Genomic DNA, 22,569 nt, shown 5'->3' on the forward strand with positions numbered 1-22,569 from the left:
GGCACAAAGCCTCAGAAAATACTTCAAATAATTTGCAGTGTTATTGTTCATAATACCTTTGCAAGGCTGTTTCTGCAGTTAAGTATTTTATGATGATGATTACACACACACACACACACGCAATAATAAAATTGGAATTAGAAATGATAACAGGCATATAGCTCCTCCTGCAAATGGAACCTATTTTCCTTTTACTATAATGTCTGTTATATCTGACCCCTTTTCTGATACTGCAACGTAATTCATTTGTAGCAAATGATGCAGAGCTGTGAGAAGATGTGCATAATGACCTTAGGCTAGGGACTGGCTATTCCAAATGCTAGTGAGAGGAAGGGTGGAACTATATATTTGGCCACCATTTTTATGGCAACTTTATTTATTTAATCATATCAAATTCCAGTCTAAGAAATGCAGAAGCTCCCCTTTCCCCCACTTCACTATTTACTAGGTGTGTGCAGAACATTTTGAACTCAAGCTGTTTTAAATCTGAAACATCCATTTTGAGTGTATAACACCTGTTTCTTGGTCTGGCTGTAGGGAATCATGGCAGGTGTAAAAATACCCAGCAATGAAGGTACAAAAGCAGATGTGTGCGCTAGTGTGCCAATTTGCCAATATAAAGAGAGCAGGAGTCAGGCAAGCATTGGGTGCTTACATGTGGAGTCATTAGCCCAGAGAGTGAGAGACAAGAGGGTGTGGTGTGGTGTTGAATGCAACATAGAACTGCTAGCACAGAGTGAGATCAGGAGATCATGGGATGTGCGTTTGCATACTAAGTTTTCTGAATCCAGCGGGGGAAACATAAGTGGGGAAGCATAATCAGGTAGTCTGAGTATAGAAAGCAGTATTCTCTGTAACGGGGGCCAAACTGAAATGTTGTCTGGAACAAACTGTAATAGATCTAAATCAGAAGCATAGGGTAGAAGCTGGACTGTAATGGTTTGGTTTAAGTATCCATCTTCATTTAAGAACCCCTCAGGCAAGATTCATGCAGTTATAGAGCCTTTGCATTAGCTATTGTTAGTAATGAGTCTGTTAACTAGGTAATGTCCTGGATGTAGCCTCCTTGTGAGTCTCATGGTCCTGCATGATGTAGCATCTTTCCACGGAGGTGGCATGGTCTCCTGTGCAGCCTGGCATTGGTGGGGGAAGGGCATTCATCCTAGCAAGGATGATCTTCACAATGCTATTCCAGAACCCAGAAAGCATGGGGTACTTTAGCATCTTTTGTGCCCTAATCTGTCAGCATCTCCTCTTCCTCAGAGGCAGATTCTGCTGCTTGGGCTGTGTCCTTCTGTGTATGAAATCAGCTGTTTTGAATTTTGAAACATTCTGAACACCTCTAGTATTTACTTTTTAAAAAGAATGTTTTCTTTAAAAGATACCAAGACAATATGCCAAATGAGATTTCAAAATATAAAATAAAATACAATAAAACTAAAATGGTATTTAATCATAAAACTGTCAAACTGCATTAAAATATGAAAGGACAGATTGACACTTTATTGCTTGAAGTTGTCTTTAAAGATTAATCATGTAATATATTCTTTTTGTGTAGGAGTCATTCCAGAAAATCTTATTCGCTGTATGTGAGCAAGTATCTGGAACAAGAAACATTTATAAAAAACATAGAATTCTTATGATATATCATTTTTTTGTAAATTTGTTATTGAAAGAAATAGAAGATGGCTTAGGTGGAGCATGGGCGTTTGTACTGCGGGATGTAATTTATTCTATGATTCACCACATCAGCAACAGGTGAGTATGACCATTCTATGCTGCTCTGTTTTTACATATATTCAGTTTAGTTCTCTTTCATTCATTTGAATCAGTATTTATCCTGGTTAATCATCTAGTGCAGAGCTTTCTAATTTGACTAGCATTTGATTTGGATAGCATACTAAACAAGGATTTATCTGTATTAAGTTTGAGCAAAGGCTAGACTAGCTCTTCTCCTTGCCAAAATTAACTTTCCCACTTCTTGACTTATTGATATGAACCCGGAATTATGGTTTAAAGAAACACCAGTTGTTAAATAACCCAGTTTTTTTTCCCTGTTGATCCATTTAGCAATTGTCTAAAGCCTGTCTGTATATAGCAGAGACATAAAGGAAAGGAATATTGTATGAGCCCAAATCTTTGCTTGGATTTTTAGCCTATTGTGGATTGCATTCCATTATTTTTATTTGAAAAAGGATATAGAAGTCCTTTGCCTTTTGTAAAATTACTTCTACATTTTGTCCTTAGTATGATCTACTCTATAGTTGAAGGAAATTTTATTCTTGTGTGTTCTTAGCTATTTTTCCTGTGTGTTACTCTTAGGCCAAATCCTCTGAGAGGAGTATCTCTCCGGAGCTTCTTGCTCTGTTGTGACCTTCTCAATCATGTTTGCCACACAGCAGCACAGCATTGTAAGGATGCCCTAGCGAGTCACCTCCATGTTATTGTGGGCACGCTAATACCTATAGTTGGAGAACAACCTGAAACTGAAGAAGAGGTAAGTTTCTAGAGGAACTGCGTGCTAGGCATTTCATTAATCTGATTTTTGGAAAACAACATTGTTTTATAAACTTTTCATTTTCAATTTGTGGCTCACCTTTTCATATGACAATGAAGTATGCTTGATCATCTTTTTTCCCTTTGAAAGTAAGATGTGTCATCAGAATGAAAAACCTGAATCATGGCTTATGAAACAGATAATTTAGACACTAATTATAGAAACATTTGAACCTTATTGCAGTTATGAATGTTGGAATCACATTTGGTAATTTTACCTTTTATCATTCTTGGAGGGCTACAAATTTAAGTTTGCTTTAATCATTACCAAAAAATTATGCTAGCATCTCCCCTCTTACATGGAATTCTTATTTATCTGCACTCACAGGATTGTTGGGATAAAATGAAGGGAGATTCCCACATGAATTGCCTTAAACTGTGAATCTTATTGTATTGTTGGAAAATTACAGTTGTAATTTTTTGTTTTCAGACAGACAGAATCTTTGGATATTCTTCCTCTGCTTTTCATAATAATGTCAGCCAGCTTTGTCCTTATAAAACCTTGAATGTTTTGCTGTGCTGTAACCACTGCATTTTGAAATATGAAATTGAAGTGAAAATAGAAAAAGTACCTATTTAGTCATAGAACTGTTAGTAGGAAGGATGTTTTTACTCAGAATTAAATCTTTAGTAGGGTTTTTTGGCCCATGCCTCAAGAATGTCCTTGTTTGGCCTGGGTTCCTAGGTCATGAGAGAAAGAAACACAAAAGTCTACTACCTAGCTACTTATTTCCATAAAGCTAGTTTTGGAAGAAGTAAAATATGGACTGCTAATGTACCAATCATATTGTTGAATTATGTGTTAATTCTGTTAAAAAAAAAGAAAACATTATATGGTGGTACTTGCTACACTTATTGTACTTTATACTTTATTTTTAGGTCCTGGGCTTATTAAAGTATTTAGTGATAGATAATCTGAACAATGAATATTTGTACCAAGCAATCAAACTATTAGATCCATTTCCTGATCATCCTCGTTTTAAAGAACTGCGTGCCACTCAACAAAAAATTAAATACAGCACTGGGAAATTTTCTCTTTTGGAGGTAATGTCTTCAGAGCAGTTTAAAAAAAAAAATTGGAATCCAAGGCAATGTTCAGATTGCTTAGGGATTTTCTTCGTCCTACTTGAAATAATATATTTTTTATTGTTTGGTTATTTATGTCAAAGCTTTTACATCATAAAGTGATTACAGTTGCATTATACATTAAGAGTTAGATTTGCATCTCAGCTTTTGAAGATGCATAGTGCTAGTAACTCTTTATAAAAGATGATATGTATGAATTATATCCTCATTGTCAAATTCATGTTTGCAGGAAATTAACCATTTCCTATCAATAAGTATCACTGATTCACTGTTTTTAACAAGACTTGAAGGTTTAAATGATTTGCACAAACAACTGGAAGGTCATAAAGAACAAATAATGGAGCTTATGAAAAAATTTCAGGGTAAGGATTTTCTAATTCTAATGCATGCTTTATGTCTTGGTCCTTTCATTCTTTCTTTTTATTTTCAAAGATCTAAGAAATAATTCAAATGTATTTACACTGTTTCTGACATAAGTATTACACATTCCTAACTGATTGCATAGCTAACACTAGAAAATAATTCTATCAGTATTTTCTAATGAGTTTGTGGAAAAGATCCTGTCTGTCTGTCTGTCTGCCTGCCTGTCTGTCTATCATTAGTCTCATAGCTGAATGCAATTCTTTATTTTTAATCCACCCAGTTCATGTTTATCAGTAGATCAGATTTGTTGTTACAGAGCTCGCCTGCTTAGCTAGTATAGTTCTGAGTAGTTTCTCTTGCACAAGGCAACAAAATTTAGTAAGAACTTATAACTACTAGCTTCTTTTTCTTGGGCCTTTGTAAGCCTGTTAACTTGTTTTATTTGCCTCATAATACTTAGATACTGATATTATTATCTGTTATGGGTATTTAGAAGTTCTTCATTTAGTATTTATATTTTACAGTTGATTGTAGAATGTTGTAGTATTACTGTTGTATTCTTATTTATACTGCACTTATAGATGCATGATAAATAAGTTTACTACTAGTACTAGAACTACTGCTATATTGATTCTACAAGAGTATGAGGAAAAAATTTCAGCATATTTCTGCATTTATTTCTCCATTCTTGAAATATATTCATTCAATTATAGATTAATATGATTAAGGATGGTTCAGCTCTTTATCATCTACTTAGTAATACAATTCAGATGCAACAATAAACCAAAAAAGTGAATATTTTTAACTTAATGAATTTGTTAGCTCTGGCTGCTCAGTCTCTCTTGCTTGGTTTTTCTTGCCAGTGTGTTTAGTTATCAAATATGGACACCTCCTGGATAATAGAACAAGAACTCCAGTTTGTTCTTCAAACAAGCCAGTGTCATAACTCAAGAACAAATCATGACTTTTGATTTGTTTAGGAAAAAATGACAGTCAATGAGTCTGCTTATTCTTTTAATTATATAAATTTTATTTATGAAAGAAGTACGTAGGCAGTCCTTGCTTAGTGACCACAGTTGGGACTGGCAACTCTGTTGCTAAGCACCACAGTCACTAAGTGGAAAATCTCATGACCACGACTTACGATTTTACTTCTGCCTTCTCTATTAACTTCTGCTTGTTGCAAGGCACTTGTGAAGCACACAAATGGTGATCACATGACCACAGGATGCTGCGATGGTCATAAATGTGAGGATTGGTCACAAAGCTATTTTTTTTTACACCATTATAACTTTGAATGGTTGCTAAACAAGGCAGTCGGTAAATGAGGACTACCTGTAAAACTCACCTTAAACATCCACCAATCCATTACAAAATTAGCAGGTAGCATTAAAGTAGCTAAACAAAGTCTGCAATGTTATAGACACTTTCCAGGAACTGAGTCTTAATGAAATCAAGAATCAACTTCTAAGCTGTTTGCATAGGATTATGCTCTGAAAACAAAGGGCTTATATTTTACAAAAAGGATAAGGAATGGGCTTTTACCTGCCTTCTAAAGGATGTTGAAAAAAATGCCAGGGCCAATATCCTCTAGGCACATTTCATAGCAAGAATGCCAATAAATGTGCTGTCTTTTTCCATTTGCTTCCTATGCTCTTTGGAAAACAATATCAGAGAAGACAAGGCTCTTAAGCACTAATATATAATTGATATCTATGACTTTGCAAATGCTTCTAATATATATTTCTTTTAAATGTTAGAAAATCCAAGGGACTGTGTTATAGTGAAGCTGATGGCATATCTATTACAACTTTCAAAAACAACTGTACATTCTGCTGATACTATCTTAGGTAAGTCATCAGTCATTTAAATGAGTGGAGATTTTTTAACAGCTTACTTGGTGTAACTTTATTGGTTGTTATGGCATAATGTAACTAAATAAATATGTGAAAAACCAATTACAAAATAATGTACTTTTGTTTAAATTGATACTCTATTTAGTTGTGTTAATATTGCATTTTTGTATTAATTTAAAGTTACCTGATTTGTGGAGATATTAAAGTCTGGGAATTATATATCTCCAAATATTGGGAAATACTGCTTTTTCCAACTTGCAAAAGTTTGGAGGAATATATATGTTCTTGGATTTTTTAAAAATTGGTGTACAAAGATTGTCTATCTCCTTTGATAAGCAAAGCAGGGTTGTCTGTGTTTATATTTCTTGATTCTGCCTACTGTAATTTCCCTGCCTTTTGTTGCATTCTCCCCAGTGGATATCAGCTACCGCTGGTCTGTACAGAACCAGTTCAAGTAATATAAAACTTGATCTAACTTAGCTACTGAAAATGTAAGTGATAACAATGTGAAAGGAAAGTGAGTAGTTGGGACCGGCAATGTGGCCATTAAGTGAAGTGGTCACTAAGTGAAACCATGACTGTGCTTATGAGCTTACTTCAGCTTTCTTTTGCTTTACAGACCTGCAAAAGTCGTAAATGCAAGATTGGTTGTAAAGTCACTTTTTCACCATTGTCGTAACTGCGAACACTTGCTAAGCAAGGACTATTTGTATAGAACATGTACTCCAAGCATATAGAGAGCACTAGGGTGGGCACACCTTCCAGATACGTTAAAGTTCAGCTTCCTTAGTTTCCTAACCAGTAACATGAAGTTGTCAGAAAATATCTACTAATTTCTGAAATTGCATCTCCTACTTCCCTTTTTTTCTTGGGTATTTTAGATTCGGTTAGTTGAAGCTCAAAATGCCTGTTGAGAATGTAACTGCTGCCAAATCCCCAGATTTTCGGTTATTTGCATAAGCTTCTTAATTCACTGAAAATGCACTTCCACTAGTGTATGCTACATGCACAGATTGTAAGCGTTATGCAGCTTTTTCCCTCAGATTCTGGAGAAAGCTGCCCTCCTTGCACGTTGGCTTCCTTTTTGGTTTCAGGTAATACGCAAAGCCACCTTAATAATGTTCATGCTTATATTTGCAGAGGCTGTTGGAAGTTGTTTGGGAGAAATTGGTCCCATAAGTTTTTCTACCATAGCGTTGCAGCACAGTAAAAATGGATCTAGTTCCGATACATGTGATCTCTTTGAAGACAGAGAACTTCAGTGGGTCTTTGTAATATTAACTCTCATAAATAATTTTTTAATAGATCAATGGTAAGTGTACTGTATAGAGAATATTCAACACCATATATATGTGTTGCTGGTTTGGGGATGTTTTTGTATGGGTCTAGTAGTTAAATTGTAAAAAAAGACTCTTACTACTTTCAGTATTGAAGTTCGATCAGCTGCTGCTGCCTGTTTGAAAAACATTTTAGCCACCAAAACAGGGCATACATTTTGGGAAATGTACAAAACCGAGACAGATACTATGCTGCCATACTTGCGTCCTTTCAGAACATCTAAAAAAAAGGTATTGTATTTTACAGTGTATAAAATTAAATGCCAAACTCTGAATCTTCTTCCACAGTTAGAGAGAACATCACAGGTTAGGGAGCTAATTCCACCCATTTCCAGAGCAGATGTTCAGCTGAAAACCTCCTTATGCCATCGCCGCTGAGAAACCAGGATGTGTGTGCAGCATTTGTTCAGTTGGCTCTAATCGTTCCCATACTTTAGCTAATCTAGGGTGGGAAGGTAAATCAGTTCCTTCTCTGAAACTTAATAATATAACTGTCTCAATAGAGGCAGATATGTGTAGCTCAGGGTTGAACTGTGGAGTCCATAGTACAATTGTGTCATCTACATACCAGATCCATACTTTAGGTTGTATGTGGGGAAGTGCGATAGCTTCTAGGCGTTGCATTACAACCTCTGCTATGAGTCCTGACAATGGTGATCCCATGGGTGTGCCTCTGATTTGTTGGTATATTTGTCCATCAAACTGAAAATAAGTGGTGAGGCAGAGATTGATGAGGTCCATGATTCTGGGTATTTCAATCTGGGTGTATTTGATTAAGTCAGGTGTGTTGTGTAGTACTGCTGATATGGATTCTTTCGCTAGTTCTGGGCTTATGGACATAAAGAGTGCTGTGACATCAGATGAGATGATAATTTCATCTTCATCTATGTGTCTGTCTTTGATTTTCTGGAGACACTGTAGTGAGAAGTTGATAGAACATTCACTGTTCTCTGTGAGGTGTCCAAGCTTTTTTGTCAGTTCTTTCGCTATGTTGTATGTTGGAGTCCCTGTTAAAGATACAATTGGTCGGAGCGGTATGTCAGGCTTGTGTATTTTTGGTCGTCCATAGAAGCGTGGGAGGATGGGTCCACTGCTTTTCATCTGCCACTGTTGTTCCTTTGTGATCTGACCTTTCTTAGTTAGGTCATTGAGGGTTCTCTTGATTAGGTTGTCTAGTTAATGTAATGGGTTGGTGTTAACAGGGATGTAAGTTTCTTTGTCCTCTAATAACTTTTTGGCTTTTTGCAGGTATTGTGATTTATCCATAATAACTATGGTGCGGCCTTTGTCTGATGGGAGGATGATGATGGTTTGGTCCTTCTGTAGGCTATTGAGAGCTGTTCTGTCCTCTGCTTTGAGTTGGTGTTGATACCATGTTCTTCTGCTCTGTGGTATGATTGTGTACCTTATGTTTTCTTGGGTCTCTGGGTTGAGTCCTGTCGTTTTGAATGCTGCTTCTAGGGCTGCACAGAAATCTAGTTGATTGGCATTGTCCATGTTATAGTTGAGGCCTTTCTGGAGGATATTGTGTTCTGCAGTGGATAGTGGCCGGTTAGACTTGTTGATTACCCATTCTGGTTTGGGTACCTCTTTGTTTCCAGGGTTTAATTTGAGTAGTTTAGTTTGAAGTTTAGTTTTTCTTTTCTCTGCTTGTCTTCTGGATGTGTTCTGTATGGTGGTAGTCAGTATCTTAGTATGCTCTGGGGTCATGGTCAGTTCTAGTTGTTCCTTGAGGTTGTCTATTGTTTGCTGGTACTTGTTCAGTCTGTGGCGCGCATCCATGATCATTAGTCTTACCATTTAATAAATGGTAAATAAATGGTTATAATAAAAAAGGAACAACTAGAGAAGACACATAAAGCCATCAACAACATCTTCAGAGGAATAAAATTCACCAGAGAGGAAGAAAACAACAACATGCTACCCTTCCTGGATATCCTCATCAGCAGAGGAAACAACAGTAAACTAGAAATCCAAGTTTATTGGAAGACAACCCACACCAATCAAGTACTCCATTACCAAAGTAACAACCCAACCTCCCACAAGAGGAGCTGTGTAAGAACGTTATTCAAGTGAGCACAAGCGCATAGCAGCAACCCAGAACGGCAGAAAAAGAAAACAGACCACTTATACAACATCTTCCAACAAAATGGATATCCACGCAACTTTATCAAAAAGTGCCTGACCACTCAACCTACTACAACACACTCAACCTACTACACTCAACCTACTACAACGCTATGAAAAGGATCACACTGCCATACATCAGAAACATCTCAGAAACCACCAACAGACTATCACAACCACAGGGCATCTCCGTAGCACACAAACCCAACAAAATCACTCCAAAATATCTTAAGTAAACCAAAATATCCAGTAGCACAAGAAGAAAAAACAGGAGTCATCTACAACATACAGTGTAAGGACTGTAACAAACACTATGTAGGACAGATAGGCAGAAGACTAACAGAGTGCATCCACGAGCACCAATTAGTGGTCAGAAGACATGATGAAAACTCCTTAATCTCACAACACATGGACAGACTGAACCATAGTTTTTACTGGGAGACTGTCAGCATTTTAGACCAAGCTAAATCCAAAAATGCAAGAGAGTTCTTGGAAGCTTGGTATTCAGACAAGGCAACAATTAACAAACACATAGAGATAAACAGCATCTACATACTGTTCAAAAGAGACAAAAGACCAGAACATCTCACTAGCAGTCATCACCCAGATAAGCAAAGATCAGCACCAGGCACACAATCAAGCAGTAAACATATACTAATCAAGGAACTACCAGAGGAGTAAAACAAAACCACCCACCAGCACTGGCAAGGCATGCCACAGTATATAAATAGAGAGCAAACCCCATCCCGTTTTAGCACTGAAGATGTTATCTAGTCAGGTAATGAAACGTTTGCAAAAAAAATCCCAAGCTCAGAGAACCCCAAGGACTCCATATAACTGCTCAGTATACAAACTTTAGGACACAGCAATCATTCTTTCCCACAGTAAAGAATGAGCCGTGCCTCCTTCAGTAAACCAGATAGCCAGATGTATCCAACATCAGGATTAGGATTCACTGTGCTTTTCTCAAGGCCCAGAATGCATAAGGTAAATTCTTGGCTCCAAGTCTGTTCTTCCTTTTCCTTTTTGCTGCTCTTTTTCAACTTTCTTCCAAGTAGTAATAAGGGAAATGAAGGTGAACAACCACTTGCGTTATCTTCTTTGTGGCAATAGTACAAGTTGGACCTAGATGGAGAAGAGAATTGTATGGGCAGTGAATGAAAAGTATTTTAGAATCATACAGTAGGATTGATAAGGGGCTCTCAAGTCCAACCCCAGAGCAATAATCCAAATTAAAGCATTCTTGACAGCAGCTATCCAGCTTCTATTTGAGCACTTTCAAGTTTGAAATCTGCGAAACATTTTATGGACACTAGTAAAAAGTATTTTCTGTGCAGGGCAAGCTAGTTACAAAATAACTTCCCTGGGGACTTGTTCATATGCAAGGAAGAAAATTGGGTTGGAATCTCAAGTCATAATTGTTGATCCTACAAAGCAAATAGATCACCCATTTCAGAAAAGGAAACTTCAGAAAATGCTCAGATATGCTTGCACACACCCAATAAGAAACACTTTATGGAACATTTTGTTATCTTATAGTGATAGGGTATGTGATATTGTGGTGGTGGGAGAGATATGAAATCCTGTTAAAGGGGCATTAACTAAATTTCATTCTTTCTCACCTTTGTTTCTAAACAAAAATGGTATTTAGGTCTTGGAAGTGCCTGGAAAGATAAGAGAGACTCCTTCAGAAGATCTGGATCGTACAACTTTGTGGATTCCTCACAGTGAAAGTCATGAAATTTGGATTAAGACCTTGACTTGTGCTTTATTGGATAGTGGAATGATAACAAGTGAAATCCTTCTGTTGCTGAAGCCTTTATGTAAGGTAAATAATGTTGGCAGGACTACATGTTATAGTACAGGTTTTTGTTTTTATTATTTTTAAGAGTGTCTTGGTGAGGTTGGGATATAAACACTTGAATTAAATAAATAAAAATAGTTCTTTCTATATTGAATTTTCAGTGCCCAGATATTTCAAACATAATTGGCATTTTAATAAAAAATTACATATTTCTTATATTATGATTTTCAAAAATGAAGAGATGACCAGAAGGGGCCAAGATGAGGAAACTGAAGTGAATTTTCAAAATATTATTTTGTATTTGTTTTAGGTTCAGGTTGATTTCTGTCAAACTGTCCTTCCCTATTTAATTCATGATATCCTGCTTCATGACTCAAATGAATCTGGACATCATCTTCTGTCTGCACAAGTTCAAATGTTTTTCACTTCCTGTTGCAAATACTCATTGTCACCCAGTAGATCATCTACACCTGCAAATTCAGATCCAGGTAAGGACTCTGAAGCTTCTTTTATGGTAGAATCAGAGAAAGACTGTGAAATATTTTGTTGCTTTGGTACAGCAGTGGCTATGCTGGTTAGGAAATATTGGTACTTGAAATCCCTATATCTTAAAAGTGCCCAGGCTGAAAACTGCTTAGAAAATTTGCCATTGGACAAATAGACAAGACAAAGAGAAATGAATGTGAGTCAGTGTAGTTAGGCATACCACAGTTCACCCCCCCCCAAAAAAAAGCAAAAACGATTTTTGAACAGTCTCTGTAAAAGAAGTACAGTAACTTCTATCTGACAGTATCTCAGAAATGGATGAGACCATTTGTTCTTTTCTGTGAAATAATTGATTTACTCAAAATCTTAAATTATGCTAAATCCTGATCAGTTAAATTAATACAATTAACAGGTGAAACTAGAAATATTTCCTGTCCAAAGAAATGACTCTGAATCCAAACCAAAGACTCTCATAGTATCTTAAAGACTAGCAGATTTATTATGGCACAAACCTTCACAAACGAGATTCTGATGAGGTGGATTCTAATCCACACATACTTTCACCATATTTATGCTATCTTACATTTTGTTGCTATTTTGCAACAAAATATCAATTTAAAACCCCCAAACATTTAAAAAGAACACAGCCAACCAGAAGAACAAAACCCCAACCATAAACCAACCAGAACCAAAACAAAACAAATGGGGCTTGACAGTCACCCTGTACCCAAGGCCAGGGAAAACAACCAGGTCTTTAATGATTTCGTCAACCACATAAGAGTGTGAACCACACATATCTCTGGCGGGAGATTATACCAGAGGGTAGGAATTGTTAACATGTTCATACACATAGATAATGGTCTAATTATTGGTGGTTTAAATATCTATTCTCCCTTGAATACTTAATGTCTAGACAGAGTTCTGTCTTCAGAACTCATTCCAAGTGGGGCTGCCCTTGAAGACCATCTGAAAACTACAACAGGTCCAGAATGTGGCGGTGTGCCCAGTATTGGGCACCCCTGGATTTGCCCACGTTATACCCCTGTTGTGTGAACTGCACTGGCTTCTCATTTCCTTCCAGGTGCAATTCAAGATGCTGGTTATTACCTTTAAAGCCCTACATGTCATGGGAGCAGGTTATTTGTGGGACTGTCTCTTCCTGATGACATCTGCCTGACTCACAAGATAGGATAGGGTAGGCATGTCCTTCCCTTAAATGCTGCCATCTTTCAGGATCTAGGAAGTGTGCAACAGAAACCCCCTAACAGCCTGTGGATGCCCTATGGAACACCCTTCCCTTGAGATCTGGCAGGCCCTTGTCCTTTTAACCTTCCTAAAAGCACTTAAGTCAGTGCTGTTCAAACTTGGTCACTTTAAGATGAGTGGACTTCAACTCTGGGAATTCTGGGAGTTGAAGTCCACTCATCTTAAAGTGGCTGAGTTTGGACAACACTGACATAAGACCTGGTTTTCCCCCCAAGCACTGGCATAAGGTGAGATTTAGGCATGGGAGGAGTATGTGCACTGCATCGGAAATTTTGGCTGTGGTGCCAGGCCTTTCTTTTTTGGGTTTACTGCTTGAGTGTGTGTGTGTGTGTGTTGAACAACCCAGAGTTTATTTTAAGATGGGCAGCCATATAATTTTTTAAAATAATAAACACATTTAATAAAGTAAATGAAGAATTCAGAAGCACTTCGAAACTTAAAGGTAGCATTTCTTAGGAACATTTTTCAGGTTTTGTTTGTTGTAATGTAGGAGTTGTTTTTAAATTAATATAAGACTATTGTTCATTAATGAATTGAATTACTGTGAAGATGTTCTTTAATGTAGATCCAGAAATTCTTGTTCATGGACATTTGGATAAAATATCTCGAAGAACAATGCTTGCTGTGGTTGACTACTTAAGACGGCAAAAAAAGTAGGTTGAATTCTTTTGTTGCCTATATTTTATCAGTCTACTATCCTTTTATCTCAGTAAAATAAGCAATGGGATAATGTAAGACTTGCATTTTTTTAAATAAATATAGGGAGCATTCAATGATGATTAAAGATACCAATTGAAAATTATGCTATCTGAAATTGTTCTATAGATTACATTAAATCATTTTTTAAATTCCTGCATTATTTTAATTTAAAGCAATAACTATTATAGGTGTGGCAAAATCCTGATGAAAATAAGGTAACTCAGATATTGGCCTCCTTCATTTGGAAGCCATATGGTAAAATGAGATGACTGTGTTTGTCTAATATTTTATCTAGGAATCCTTCCAGTACCATCTTTGATGACAGCTTCTGGCTGGAGTTGAACTATCTTCAGGTTGCCATGGTAGCTCAGTCTTGTTCTGCTCACTTCACAGCCTTGCTCTATGCAGAAATCTATGCAGACAAGATAGGCAGGCAACAGGAAAGGTATTAGTGTTAAATACAGTCTGTTCACATTTATGATAAATCTGTGATACAACTTATACTAAAGTGTGTGGCGTGAGTTTGACTTAGAGACATCTCTCACTTTGAAAAGAATAAACCAGTACTGTTTTTTCTAGTTCACAGAATACATCTAATAGGGATGTGCAGTGCTTCACATTTGAAGAGAGAAAAGTGCTTTGGAGCATTTGTTGGCAACTCCTTCAACCAAATGGATCTTTTCCTGGGATCACACTGCAGCTGAGGAGGGCAACCATGTGATCCTGGGAAAAGACACAGCTGCTTGAAGAAATTGCCAGTAGGTGCTATTCGGTGTCATGCATGCTCCAAAACTGCTTTCTCTCTTTGAATCCAAAGGGTGGCACAGCCCTAATTTCCGGTGCTATTGCCTTGAATCATTGACGTTTCAGCCTATGGAAAATACTGTAAAGGAGAAGCATGCCAAATATTCCAGTTTGATTCTTCTACTCAGTGTGAGCAAGAAAACCATGAAACTTCCATTCTTGACTTTTTTTAGCATTTCATCTGAACCAAGATTCCTCGGCTGTTCCTCTTATAACAGCCGAATCATTAATTAGTTAAAAGTAGCTTTCGCCAAGAGAACAATAGTTCTGCTTCATAGATCTCAGAAAAATATACCATTTATTTCACTGAGATTTCACAAGTGAAAGGACAATATAGCATTGCTTTATTTGTTAAAATTCTAGGTAATTTAAAATAAATACAACAGTTCATTTCAAGCTTTTTTGCTATTTTCATAAATGTTACTCAGTTGCTGTTGGAAGGTGACTGGTTAGGCCTTACCTAATACATTAACCAAGTAAATGGGCATAATTATTAATTATGGTTTATATTCATGGTTTCTAAAAGAGCTTTTTTGAATGCACAGAAACAGTATCAATTCCACTTTGACATCAGTTTTAAATTCCTTTTCTGCAGGTCTGCTTCCAAAGCAACTAAGAAACTAATATTTGAAGAAGGAAGTCAGAATTCAACACTTACTTGTTTAAGTGAGAAGAGTAGAGAAGAGACTGGAATAAGTTTGCAGGTATAGTCCTTAACAATTATTGTACTATACTTAAAAGTGCTTAAAGGTTGTTTTTAATGTAGTTTAATAAAAATAATCCACATCATTAACAGTATTATATTTTGATACCACTTATTGACAAATAATTGTTGTCATGTTTTAACAGTGGCATGACCACTTCCATAAACTAGCAACCTTCCCAGATGTGTTAGACCTAATTCCAATTAATTGCAAGCTATTACTGTCTCCTGTGTTCCAAAACCTAGTTCACTTTACAGCAAACATGATATTCTACTTAGAATTAAAGTAAGATGTTATTCCCAGTTGTTTTATTTGAGGCATAATTTGTAGGTTCCTCTAGTATCTATCTCAAATCATTGTAAAATACAGTACAGCTGGAATCCAAATAGATGTTTTGGTATACTTAGAGAAATATTAGGCAGTGTTTCTCTGAACAGCAGGCTCCTTGCAATAGAACAAACAACTTTTCAGACTCTATCTGTTTAAAGAGTAGTTTGCCAGATGGTAGGGATGGTTACTATTTGGGAAAAAGAAGTCCAAGAATACAAACTGTTCTTTTCACCAGGCTTTTGAACATGAAACAATGGCATTATTAGAGGCTTGTCCATGTGCTAATAGTTTATAAAATAGTCAACTACCAGTATTGCTTGCTGTGTTGTTTGCCACAATATTTTTAAATACATGTCTTAAAGTATTCAAGACTTATTTGTCAGATAACTTTTTTTTTTCTACTCAGGACCTTCTCATGGATATATACAGAAGCATAGGAGAGCCAGATAGTCTCTATGGCTGTGGTGGAGGAAGAATGCTGCAGCCACTGGCCAGGTATTAATTGTATTAGAAAATTAATTTATTATAAAAATTTGGAATTTGTATGAATGTTATTATGATATGTTATCTTAACAGGATAAGAACATATGAACATGAAGGAATGTGGGGGAAAGCCCTGGTAACCTATGACCTTGAAACCAGCCTTCCACCATCAATTCGACAGACAGGATTGGTAGAGGTAATATAGATGCGAAGTCATTACTGATGGTGTGTGTAATGTTTTGTATTTAAAACATTTCAAGCTCATATTTTGTTCAGAATATATTAGAAGCATTCCAGAAGTGCTTAGAGCTCAAAACTGGGTCATTTTCAGTACTGAAAATCTGTGGAACAGTTGGAACACTTCTAGGAAGATTGAAACAGCCTATTTCTGATTCAGCATAGCTGTTTGAATTCAATTTTTTTTTTTACATACAGTCAGGACCAGAAATATTGGAACAAGGATAACTGTTTTGGCAGTTATCTCTCTGATGGGTTTATTTTGTTTTCTCAGCCTAATGATGGCCTCCTTCACTCGCATGGACACCTCTTTGGACCTCATGTTGAGAATTCCAGTGAACAGCTACCAAATGCAAATGTAACACTCAGAACCACCTCCAGGCCTTTGATCTGCTTGATTGGTCATGGGGTACCCATGCAGCTGCTTGTCAGCCATTCGTTCCATTACTTCTGAGCCACCAATGATGGGTGTGTGTGTATGCCACTGGCTGTACTTCCGGCATGATTAGTGCCCCATGTTTGTCAAACCCCTTGAATTACAGCTGAAAGTCCTGACTTTGCTCCCATCTGGGTGTGTTTCCTTTCAACTTCAGTGTCGTGGTGTAAAGAGGCCAAATGCCAAAACAGTTATCTTTGTTCCAATATTTCTGGTCCTGACTGTACTTAATGTCTCCCATATTGGTTTCAGATTCTCTCGAGCACTACATCTTCAATTGGCCTGTTTGCATATTTGACTTGTTTCTTTATCTGATTTGAGGATTATCGATGTTAATTCTCTTGAATACAGTACTAAGATTATTTTGGGAGTCTCTACTATGGATATTATTACATTGAAGAGCAAATTGTCTCCTAAAGAAAATAAAGTTCTCTTTTCTTAGTCCCAGCCAAGCATATTTATCAAACGGAGAGATAACACAGGGTTGATATAAAGTTCCATGTGAAGCTAACAAGATGTGAGGTACCAAACAAAACCTCCAAATTCCAGACTAGAGCATATTTTAGCTTTTCTAAAACATTACTTCATTATTATCCTTCATTAATTACACAGAGCCCATTGTGAGCCAGCTTGTATCCTCCCTTTAATACAATCACTATTCATTTATATCTTCTTGTATTTCCTAATCAATAGGTGCTTCTCAAACATTTTCAGTTGTTTTTCATTTAGCATAAACGTTGAATCTTATATTTTGTATTGTGTTTTATAAATTGTGTTATTGTGTTGGTTTTAACCTTTTATGCTGCCTAGACTTGCTTCTGTGAGATGGGTGGTTGTATTAAATTGTTTAAATAAATGCATTCATTGTTATGAAGGAAGCAAGTTAGCACTTTATTAATAATGCAATTCCATTAGCCTAAAACAGTTGTTGTAAATTCCATGAGCTCCTTCAGTGATAAGAAATCAGCTGAGAAATAATTAAATATATTAATCTTATAAATCTTAATATAATTAGTAGTAAAAATAAGATATTTGCAACTAGTGAATATATGTTATTTCTAATATAGGTTGGAAGTGTTTCATAAATCAGACCTGACATATGCTATATTAACTTTATATTGCATTGATTAATAGGCTTTGCAGAATTATGGGCTGTGTAATACACTCTCCATCTACTTAAAAGGATTGGAACAGGAGAATGAAGAAAGCTCCATAGAATTACAGGAGATTCGTTATCAGGCAGCTTGGAGGAATATGCACTGGGATCAGATCTCCACAGTCAAGTAATGCAAATTATCCTGGCATTTTTTGTAACATTTAGAGCCAGTTTGGTCTAGTGGTCAAGGCATCAGGCTAGAAACCAGGAGACTGAGTTCTAGTCCCACCTTAGGCATGAAAGCTGGTTGGGTGACTCTGGGCCAGTCACCCTCTCTTAGCCCAACTCACCTCACAGAGTTGTTGTGGTGGGGAAAATAGGAGGAGGAAGGAGTATTAGGTATGTTCGCCGCCTTGAGTTATTTATAAAAATAATAAAGGTGGGATAAAAAAAATCTTGAAAAAACTTTTTAAAATATTTATTAAAATTACAATATATGAGAAACAAACAGAGTCAGTGGTTCTTAGACCATGATTGGCAGTTAACAATCAACAATTGCTCATTTTCAAGGCATTAAGCACCATGCAAAGAATCTCTTAATTCATGTGAAGGTTGGGAAGAAAGGGTGGTGGGTCTGAACCATCATGACTATAAGTGTAGTAACAGCTCACACTGGCATTGGACAGTGAACTGTTTCATTTGGCTTTATTCTTGTTTGCAATAAAGATTCTTACCTGGTCAAACTGTATCGGCTGAGTTCCAATCTAGGAAGTAAGTTTAGCCATGTAAAGTCTGTCTGTGGTCTGTGATTTAAAGCTGATATGAGAAGCCTTACAGAGCATGTTCAAAGCTCTATAGGAGTTTTTAGTGGGAGCGAGTGAGCTGATTTGTGGCTCTTATAAAGATGCTTATTGTAAAATTTAAGTCAAAAACAATACTGTTGATTTTACTTTAAGAGATGAAATTGGGCAACGAGGCTACCATGAATCATTGTATGATGCTCTACAGTGTCTACGGGACAGAGATTTCTCTACTTTTTATGGAAGATTGAAGTGTGCCAGGTAAAAAGTCAGCTTTAAAACTTACATGCATATGTTGTTAACAAATTAAAATATTGGTGAATGTCACATTTTCTAATGTGTTGCAGTTTAAATTAGCAAGATAGGTGTGCATAATAATATAATATAAATAATAAATATATAAATAATAAATAATATATATATTAAATCATAAATAAAATATTAATATAATAATAAAAATGAGAATGTTATTTTGGAAACGTTTTGCAGCATTTTTTAAAAAACATTTTGCTTACAGTATAAATCATATAGCAATGGAAATCTTGACAGATGATACTTAAAAGTTTTTATTCCTTTAAAAGTTTTTCTGTGGTTTAATGCAATATCCTTCATAATTTATGCTTAATGATACAGGGACCTTAGGTTGGCTTGTCTATAAATAGTAGGTTATAATTATTTCTTTCTTGCATTTGTAGAGTCAAAGAAGTAGAAGAGCTACTGAAAGGTAGCCTTGAGTCTATATATTCATTACTGCCTACGCTCTGCAGGCTGCAGATGATTGGAGAGCTGGAATATGTAGGACAACTTTTCTCTGGGTATTTTACTATTTTCTCATGCATTATAGTAGTCCCCGGATATTTTTGATATTTCATCTGTATAAGATCAAAGGTTCTTATATATCTGATGCTTCACTGTAAGCCTAAATCAGAATTTAAAAATATAAATAGTATATGATACTTTTTTCAGAATAATTTGATGAACTCATTAACTAACACTTTCTTGCCATTGAGTTGGACTCAGACATAGTCATGCTTAAAGTGAAATATGGAGCTAAATGTAATTATAACAAGTCTCATTGATTTCAGAGAGCCTACTGTAAGCGTAACTAAGTCTGGAACCAGCCCATGAGGGTAAATACAGCATTTCTATTTGTTTCTATGGCTGCTTTATCAGCATAAGTCTGTACTATACAGTGCTGGTTAGTAAAGCCGTGCAGGCTTATGCATCATTGATTTAACTTCAGACACCTAAGTGACATGGCTCAGATCTTAAGTTCAGACAATAAGAACTAAAACACTTCTTTATTCCAGCTCTGATTTGCCCCTTATGTACATTTCAAAGCAAAATTATGCCTAAACCAGATTTCTGAGAAAAACATCAGTATGAATGTTTAGGATGTAATTAGGTTACTACAGTATACTTCCATATTAGATCTATAAATGTGGGTAAAAAACAGCCCCCAAATGATAAACATATGGAAGATCTTCTACTGTATTTGAATTTTCTGTTTGACTGGCTAAATGTAAACATTAGGATCAAGAAACCTATATTTTTATTTGGGAATATTGTTATTGCAGTGTATTAACACTTTCCAAGCAGCAGTGTCCACACGCTGTCACTGCTTTCATCAGAATGAAAGCACCCCTATAAGCACCACTCCTTTTAGGGATGTCTGCAACACTATGACACATGTAGAAGAGCAATGGTGTTCGTACCCTCCTTGCCCCACTGACACTGTGGTCTCCAGGAAGCTCTCTTAAAGGAATAATTCAGTCCTGGTAGTTCTCCTCGTGTTTACTCACGGTTTCATATTGAGATGTTAATGTTTCACCTGCCATTTACAGCTTGATCATAGGTTTCAAAATAGGGGCTATGTATGGCTAATACTTTATTAATTTTTAGTCAGAGCTTAATTTCATTCTTTGCTTTCAGGTCACAGACTAATAGCCAGTTGCATAATTTAGATCTGAAGTGGCAGAAGCAGTCCCAACTACTTCAGGATAGTGACTTTGCTTTCCAAGAGCCTATTATGGCTTTGCGTACAGTAATTCTGAAGATTCTTCTGGAGAAGGAAGATGCGGATGCCCAAAGATGCATTAAAAACATTCTCACCAAACATCTTGTGGAGCTGTCCAGATTGGCTCGAATGGCAAATAATTCACAAGTAACAGAAAATCTACCTTAAGTATTTCCTGAAATATAGACATATGTTTTTATTAACGTACAAATATTGAGTGTGTGACTGATTTTACCTTTAGTTAAGGATTCTTCGTTTGCATGAAAATAGTTACTTGCAATTCTGCTACAATCCTGGCTAGCCCTTATAACCTATATGAGGCCCTTATCAGATCTTAGCATAAAAGTACAGCAGAGCAGAGCAGCCTTAACTTTTATTTGCTGCCCTGAACTTTTGTTTGCAAAGGCAAGAAGCACAGTGGGCTGGATGATGATGCTAATCATGATGAGACTCGTTTTTCGGATACTGAGTATCAAAGAATTGAGAATCGTATGAAATCATCAGAGTTTGAAAATAAGCGAGCTTTGCTGAAGAAAGCCAAATATGAAGTTGGCCTTTTAAGGGAGCATAAAGATCCATATTGCGATAGGTAGAGCCAAGGTTTTCCTGTTTCTGAGTTTTGGGTGGAATGTGGGTGGCTAACATTTCCAGCCTGCTTTATTTTTTGAATTTTTCACCCCAGCAATGGTTGGAGGGCTTCATAGCCCTCATCATTCATAAGCTTCGTGCAAGGGACTTGAGAGCAGGATGTTGCCGGGGGATCTCGTTTCCCAGTCTAATTGAAAGAGTGGCAGTAAATCTTGTATGGTGGACTTTCAGAGCTCTTGAAAAGAGGCCTTTTTGGATGACAATGCATTCATAAGTTTTTGAGGTAGAATGTGACAATAACAGTTACAACTGGCTTTGTCCGTCTCTGGTTTCCAGAAGAATTAAGAGGGTATCACGTCACCCAAATGAAAGGAAACCACAAACAGTTCTTTGTGTTTATTTTTCAGCTTCCAGAAAGAGCAATGTATCAAGTTAAACAGTACAGCCCGACTAGACATGGAGTATCAGAATGGAAATTGGAAGAAGCTCAGGTGTTCTGGGCTAAAAAGGAAGAAAGCTTAGCACTGAGTATTCTAAAAGATATGATCAAGAAATTGGATGAAAATTGGTTTGAGGTAGTCTGATCTATTTTGACTGATGGGTTTGATAGTAACCAAATTGTTTAAATTCCTGTTTTGTTTTGGTTTGTTTTGAGAAATGTAAGTGGTTCTGTTAAATAAAAAGAGCAAAGTATTTGTAGAAAAAATATCAGAATGAAAAATAAAGGAGATGCTGGGAAAAAGAGTTACTTAGTGTCCTAGTAAAGTATCTGATCTGTATTATTATTTTGTTATTCTAAGGTTGAGAAAGACCCACACCTGAAATTAATTTACACAGAATGCCTGAGGTTATGTGGAAGTTGGTTAGCAGAGACTTTTTTAGAAAATCCTACCATCATTATGCAGGATTACTTGGAAAAGGTAAGGGATTTGGGGTGAATCCTATAACTTGTGCAAAGCATTTGAAAATTAAATTTAATTTATGTAGTTCTATTATTTGTTTGATCATTAATTTTTTTTTAATAGCCACATTTATCCTGTTCATAACATTGTTCTAGGCAGTTAAAATTGCTGGGGACCAAAGTGATGACAGCACTGATGAGCTAAAGAGAGGAAAGATGAAGGCTTTTCTGTCTTTGGCTCGTTTTTCGGATACTGAGTATCAAAGAATTGAGGATCGTATGAAATCATCAGAGTTTGAAAATAAGCGAGCTTTGCTGAAGAAAGCCAAATATGAAGTTGGCCTTTTAAGGGAGCATAAAGTTCAGACCAGTCGGTAGGTCTTACAGCTGAAGCCTGTCATGTTAGTTACTTGATTGAAGTTTGCAATGAGTGACCATGGGACATCATGGTATTTTCAAACACTGAGATGACATCCAAACCCAATTTTTAAATAATGATAGTAAAATTGAAAATGGTGCCGCCATGTGAGATAGCTAAATCTACGTCCATCAATAAGATTTCTTGAGATTTTAGCTATTTTAAATTTTTAAGT

The 22,569-nt window shown here is 36.3% G+C and overlaps 1 protein-coding gene across 2 annotated transcripts in view; it reads left to right on the forward strand.

Annotated features, from left to right (window-relative positions):
- ATM (ATM serine/threonine kinase) overlaps positions 1 to 22,569 on the forward strand; it is an 85,349-nt gene that overhangs the window by 42,718 nt on the left and 20,062 nt on the right. For both annotated transcript variants that reach the window (XM_088140639.1, XM_088140640.1), the window contains exons 29-49: positions 1,559 to 1,758; positions 2,323 to 2,497; positions 3,436 to 3,600; positions 3,872 to 4,004; positions 5,766 to 5,855; positions 7,002 to 7,173; positions 7,288 to 7,429; positions 10,977 to 11,153; positions 11,440 to 11,617; positions 13,447 to 13,534; positions 13,876 to 14,025; positions 14,980 to 15,088; positions 15,825 to 15,913; positions 15,995 to 16,097; positions 17,709 to 17,857; positions 18,627 to 18,731; positions 19,166 to 19,285; positions 20,403 to 20,634; positions 21,483 to 21,650; positions 21,876 to 21,995; positions 22,133 to 22,350. In XM_088140639.1, the coding sequence (XP_087996765.1) occupies positions 1,559 to 1,758; positions 2,323 to 2,497; positions 3,436 to 3,600; positions 3,872 to 4,004; positions 5,766 to 5,855; positions 7,002 to 7,173; positions 7,288 to 7,429; positions 10,977 to 11,153; positions 11,440 to 11,617; positions 13,447 to 13,534; positions 13,876 to 14,025; positions 14,980 to 15,088; positions 15,825 to 15,913; positions 15,995 to 16,097; positions 17,709 to 17,857; positions 18,627 to 18,731; positions 19,166 to 19,285; positions 20,403 to 20,634; positions 21,483 to 21,650; positions 21,876 to 21,995; positions 22,133 to 22,350 (3,083 nt within the window). The remainder of the gene's footprint in view (positions 1 to 1,558; positions 1,759 to 2,322; positions 2,498 to 3,435; positions 3,601 to 3,871; positions 4,005 to 5,765; positions 5,856 to 7,001; positions 7,174 to 7,287; positions 7,430 to 10,976; positions 11,154 to 11,439; positions 11,618 to 13,446; positions 13,535 to 13,875; positions 14,026 to 14,979; positions 15,089 to 15,824; positions 15,914 to 15,994; positions 16,098 to 17,708; positions 17,858 to 18,626; positions 18,732 to 19,165; positions 19,286 to 20,402; positions 20,635 to 21,482; positions 21,651 to 21,875; positions 21,996 to 22,132; positions 22,351 to 22,569) is intronic.

Source organism: Python bivittatus, unplaced genomic scaffold (assembly GCF_059951505.1).
Source record: "Python bivittatus isolate LINGU-HERP-01145 unplaced genomic scaffold, Pbiv_v1 ctg000340_np1212, whole genome shotgun sequence".
NCBI classification, from domain to species: Eukaryota; Metazoa; Chordata; class Lepidosauria; order Squamata; family Pythonidae; genus Python; species Python bivittatus.